The following is a 6,000-nucleotide window of genomic DNA, read 5'->3' as shown; positions in this document are numbered from 1 at the left end:
TCACTGAGAGTGTTCAAGGCCAGGTTGAGGGAGCCCTGAGCAACCTGGAAGGTAGAAGGTGTCCCTGCCCATGGCGGGGGGGATTGGAATGACCTTTAGATCGTTCAAGAAGTGATCTTTAAAGTCCCTTCCAACCAAAACCGTTCTATGAGTCTATGATTCTATTTACCTCTCTAATCTCCAGATTCTCCTTCCAAACCCACGTCATGATGATGATGATGATGAAGGCTGCAATTTCTCTCTCTCACTAAGAGCAACCTGGGAATTTCTGGTATTTCCCACAGGCTCTTCCAGTCCTTTGTCAGTAGTCCTCCCTTCCTGCTGTGCTGCATCAGCAAGGTCTACGTCCAGACAGAAGGTAAAAGCCCATACATCCTTTATTTGAGCATTTCACAAATAAATTACAAGTTTCTTTGCAACCACGTCATAAATCAAAACGTTTATTTACACCTCAGAAACAGCAAGCAATTCAGCAACTAGGGCCCAAAGGAACTATTAACTGGAAAAGTAACTGAATTAAGTATCTTTAAAATCAAACAAAATATTTTTCTCCTTGCTTGAACTTCAAGAAAAAGAAAGAAAATCATAAAAAAGAAAAAATATTGATGGCAACTTAAAAAGACAAGCGTTGTTATGGGGTAGATGTGATTTACAGGAGGGTTCTGTCTGAAATGGCAGTAAAAACACAGCTTGTTTGTACTGAGTTCACCATCACAGTCCACCAGACAGGGTCTTATTCTCCAGTCCCAGCCCCAGGCAGGGTGTGAATGGGACACACACTCACTCTGGCCTTTGGCTACGTTCATTTTAACCCCAGATTATCAGATACAGTCATGTGCTGATGCAGAGGAGGAGTGTAATGTTCAAGGCTGGACAAAGCTTTCCCAAACAGCTGTCCCACTGAAAGCACAGGAATGCAGAATTCTGCCTCTAACCCCTTCCCATTCCACTACTGGTGACCTGCTGATAAACAGACAACTAAAAATGAGTCAGTAAACAATTATGCATATCTTCAAATGATATAATTATGTTAAGAGGGGACAGCTAAAGGCAGCATAAATACAACATGAGAGTTGGGATAAGTCTGGGTTTTACTTTGTGGGTTCTTTTGCCTTTTTTCTTTCCTTTAAATCAGATTAGTCCAGCACATGTAACACATGCTGTCCCTTAACTCACATTTTCATCCATAACTGAAGGAATTAAACTGCTTATTCCAAGTCTCCATGCTGTATCAGTCTCCCTCCACCTGCATATATTATATATATATATTTATATGTGTATATCTCTATATATCTACATATATACACACATAGCAGTTGTGCAACTAGTAACTTTCCACTGAGAGTGCATGAGTACATCCATTCCATGTGGACAAGCACAAACCAGTTCGTGTATCCCAGGGGGAAGCAAGAGGAGTGTGGTCAGTGGGTTATGTGCTTTACACAGGAAATAATCAGCTATATCTGCTTTAGGTAGAATGGTTATAACGATAATTACTAGAGTACTTTGCATATTAATTCTAAAGATTATAGATCACAGAGTTAATTGAAAGAAAATAATTGCTATTTTATTTATCTTTTTTCTAGCATTGGACAGTATCTCTCAGACAACTGAATTTCTAGAGATGCAATAAAAGCAAGATAGAATCAGAGTTTTGCTTTCGACTTGGTGTTCTCAAGCTGATGTGACTTTAGTATAATTTATGTTGTGAGAGGTTTTTTTTTTTTAATTAAATAAGACATTATTGAATTCATTCTGAAAATAACTTGGCCTTTAGACAAAGTGTTGTAAAGTTATTTGTGTACAGATTTCTGCTGTTTCAAGGGGCTGAGTGCATTAGTAACATTTGAGAAGAAAATTGGCAGCTTTCTCAGTATTCCAAACAGGAGATCTTTACAAAAGGAAAGACAAAAGTTGTCAGTATAATATATGTCTTTTTGTAGCAATAAGACATTTAATCAAGGACCCTAAAAACTGATTGTAAGTCCATAATTTAATAGATGAGGTTTGTATTACAGTGATCCTGAACTTAAGTGACTACGCAAGGGAACAGGACAAATTATTTGGCCACAGCCACTCGAAATAAAGGTTAAACCCAATTATTCTGGGTGCCTCAGAGACACATTGAAGTGGTCAGTGAAGGACACGAGGCATCTGAGCTGTAGGTTCTCTGCATGCCACAAAAGACAGACTTCTGATACTGTGTAAGCACTCGGCAACCCTGTGACAAATATTGCAGCTTTACTGTGCAGAGCCCACCAGTAAAAGCAATATGTGGGGAGGTTTAGATGAAAAATTTCATCTGAGTATGATTAACTGAGTCTCAGTTCCAGCAATGGAGTTGCTCTTTGATTTACAGCAGTGTAAACACGATGAGAACAGGGCTCAGAGGGTACATTAGCCAGTGTTCCACTCTTACCTAATTTTCCTTGATACCCAGCAGGAAATTCAGCTCCTTTTCCCTTTGTTTTACTCTTCAGCTCTACAGTTACTGAACAAAATGTACATTAATAAATGCACACGGATATCTTGTAAAAACACACACGTGAGGTGTACAAAGGGTTCAATTAGCAAGTGCACCAAATACGAGATCTTTCTCTTGCCAAGAAACTCCTCTCACTGATGGTTATTCCCAATTTTTGTTTCAATGGCAGATTTCAAGTGAAATGATTTTTAAACAAAAAGTTTTGTGCATGTTAGAAAATGATAATCAAGTTCCCTGCCTTTCCAACTCTAGGCAGCATTATGTATCTACAAACACAGACAGAAACAAATGTTGTAGTGATTAAATAGCTACGTAGGAATAAGTGGTATGTCATAAAAACAGCAAGCTTGGCTGAATAGATGTTAAACATAATTAACTATTAAAATAATACAACCAATTTTGTAAATTTTCTATTTTTTTCATTATACTGTAGAAAAAAACCCAAACAAATAAATTATTGTTGCTCCTTTGTTTCAGGAAACGGGCATCATTTTTTTTGAGCCAGAGATGACAACCTTCTTCAGGGAGGAAATCTCAGCTTCTGACACGGTTCCTCCTTGTGTAATGCTGCAGGACGTGCCACGGACTTGTGTTACATGTTCTCAGGTACAGAGAAGGAGAAACATTAACATGGCAGCTTCATCTTCTCTTTGCATGCTCAGGTAAGTCCAGTGATCAGCTCTGTGTGAAGCCCAGACACATGGTAAAGGCTGGGAGGCTTTAATGTGGGTGCAGAGATAAAGGGGAACGTGACTGAAGGCTTTGATGCATCTTGGTTCAGAGTTTCAGCCACCTCTCTGCACGTCCAAAGGTTGCAGAGTTATCCAAGAAGAAAGATCTCTTATCCTTGGGCACAGAGTGGTAGAAAGAGTTCTTCCCATTGTCAGTGTAGTTCCAGGCAGAAGAGCTTTTCCTTTGTTCCTCATTTTGGATGGAACGACCCAAAAAATGCTCTGTGAGCCTTGGTTTAAAGGAGGGAAGGGCAGCTTTCTCTGGTACTCAATAGAAAGGACACCAATGTCAAGGGGTGTCTTTCCAGGGTTTTGCTGGATAGAGAAAGGAAGAAAGCAAGTAGAAAAAGAGTATTTGTGGGGGAGGATATTATAATTTCTTTTATTGAAGATAGAGGTTTTGTAGATCAAAGCACAGGGTGCAGAAAATCTTTGGGTGCAACATACATGTCGGAAATTCAGTGGTGTTATACATTGGTTGAGTTTTTTTTTCCCTTCTGAAAAATTTTGCTTGAAAATAATATATATATTTTTTTAAAAAGACGTGTGATTGTTGATGACAAAGCAGCAGCATATGGTTATCACAAGGCATGGGCAGAGAAAGAGAACCAGAAGCTTGCCCATGTTAGTGTTTGAGATCAGGCACTTCCCTGCTGGAATGCCTGCAGCTGCCAACAGCCCACTCCTGATGTCTTTGACCAAGAGAAGCCCCTGCAAACCCCAAAGTACCACTTTGGTAACTGAGACACCGAGAGCCTCCTGCAAGAGAAACGGGGTCAGGGGGAGGTTTCACTTGGTCAGAACTGCAGGAGTTAAGCTGAAAGAGAAAAATAAGTTCCTGTCTGAAGGCAGCTCATATCTTATCAGGAAATCTACAACGTTAGGAAAGCTCACAACACAAACTCATTTTTCCTCTGTCGCTGTTGTTATTACTCCTTTTGATTAAAAAAAGAAAGAAAAAAAAAACTGTTTCATATTTGGTACAATACAGGAAGTCAGAGAAAAGCTATTGTACAGCAAATTTTAACCACCAACACACATTTAATATCTAGTGTAGCATTATGGAAAACCAAATGTATGTTTGGACTTTTTAATGCTTCCAAAAATCTTTACTATTGAAACATAGACGTGGTGGGGAAGATATGCTCATAATCTCACTGTAGTAAAGATGACATACAGTATGACTCATAAGTACTGTAAAAATGCTAACTAAAGAATGCAGCTGCAAAGTTCTATTGCATAAGGAAGCTTTCTTGTTTAAACTTTAAATAAGCAAGTTTATTAAAATATTCTAAGACACTTACCTTACCCTAGTTACTGGCAAGCTCTAATAAAAGCCACAGTCTGTCACTAGTATACTTTTTTGTGTTAATTTTATAAAAATTTGGTGTGAGCTTTGATGGATCATTTACAATTTATTAACAAGATGATCATCATCGTACAGTTAGAAGGGTTTTTCTGACCTTACATGCTCACAGAATAAAAAAAGGATCCATATTCATATAGAACGAACACCCTTTTTTTTTCCCATGTCTGCAAACGAGTGTGGTAAGTTTACACACACAAAGAAATGCTCTTGTTACTCTTAACTGGAAACTGTGTGTACATGTGTATGTATGTATATATATATTCAAAAGTATATATATATGTGTGTTTGTGAGGATATTTATAGAATGGGGCATCTGTGACCTCCTGGCCCTCACGTGGGGGACGGGGTAGCGCAGGGGCTGAGAGAGAGACCAGTGCTCTGGGAAACACTGAACTTCTGCTGCTTGGATCAGCTGCTCACCTGCAGGTATCTGCTCACCTCCCCCTGTGTGCAGAGCTGACAAAGGCTGAAATGTTGTCAGCAGTCCCAGTAAATGATTTACCCCCTTTAGCCCCTCTAAAATCAGGCCCAGCGCTGCCCTCGCTGTAGGCAGGACCCTCCCAGCTGGCTGCTCCTCCTGGGTCATAAACTCCATTTGGGGCAGAAGGAAAGCAGTTCAGATCAGGAACAAGCCCAGGGGACTTGCATTTCTTGTTTGCTGAACCTGAGGTATGAGAAGAGCCATGTCAGAGCCCTGGGCCTGCCTGGTTTGTGTCAGCACAGTGGTGGGATGGCAACGGGGTCTCTCCTCCTGGCCACACTATAAACAGCAAATACAGTAGGTTTAGCCATGGTAGAACAGGTACAATTCATCTGTGGCTGTATTATTCTGCTTTCTCCCTCGATCCAGATGAATATTTTATAAAAGCTAAACCTGTGGTAGAACTCTCTATATAAATATATATATACATACACTCATACATATACAAATACTAACCCACAGACAAAATATTTTCTGAACAGTTGAATAGCAACAAGTCAACAGATAGAAAAAAATGGAGTCAATCTGTTTTCTGCTCCCCCAGGGTCGGGTTTAGATGTCATGGTCTTTTAACATTCAGAGAAAATTGGCGTAAACCTTGTGTCTGGCAAGAGGAATCCACGGAGAAAGGGAAGTGGGGCAGAAGCCCTCGAACACCAAGGTACAGTCGGACAGATTGAGTGAGGTTGCAAATTAAACTGGAGCAACTGAGGCCGAGTAGTGAAGAACAGTAACTGTAAACTGCAATCTTCAGATCTGACGGTTTCCTTCTTCTCGTTGCCGTGGCAACTCGGCAGGACAGCTTCGAGTGGCAGGAATTCTTACAGACCTAAAGGACAGGAGATGGGGGTGAGTATTGCTGGGCAAATCACAGGAGCTTTTAACTGTTTGGGTTTTTTTCCCCCAATTAAATCACTGATTGAGCGCACATACG

The 6,000-nt window shown here is 40.2% G+C and overlaps 1 protein-coding gene across 1 annotated transcript in view; it reads right to left on the bottom strand.

Moving 5' to 3' along the window:
- Positions 1-359: 359 nt before the first annotated feature.
- CDH13 (cadherin 13) overlaps positions 360-6,000 on the bottom strand; it is a 444,671-nt gene continuing 439,030 nt past the window's right edge. The window contains exon 14 of the mRNA XM_018083853.2: positions 360-5,895. Within this exon, the coding sequence (XP_017939342.1) occupies positions 5,888-5,895 (8 nt within the window). The 3' untranslated portion in view covers positions 360-5,887. The remainder of the gene's footprint in view (positions 5,896-6,000) is intronic.

The sequence above is a fragment of the Manacus vitellinus genome, unplaced genomic scaffold (assembly GCF_001715985.3).
Source record: "Manacus vitellinus isolate BGI_N305 unplaced genomic scaffold, ASM171598v3 scaffold_10_pilon, whole genome shotgun sequence".
In the NCBI taxonomy this organism is placed as follows: domain Eukaryota; kingdom Metazoa; phylum Chordata; class Aves; order Passeriformes; family Pipridae; genus Manacus; species Manacus vitellinus.
Note: the sequence above shows the minus strand (reverse complement) of the source record. Positions and strands in the feature narration are given on the sequence as shown.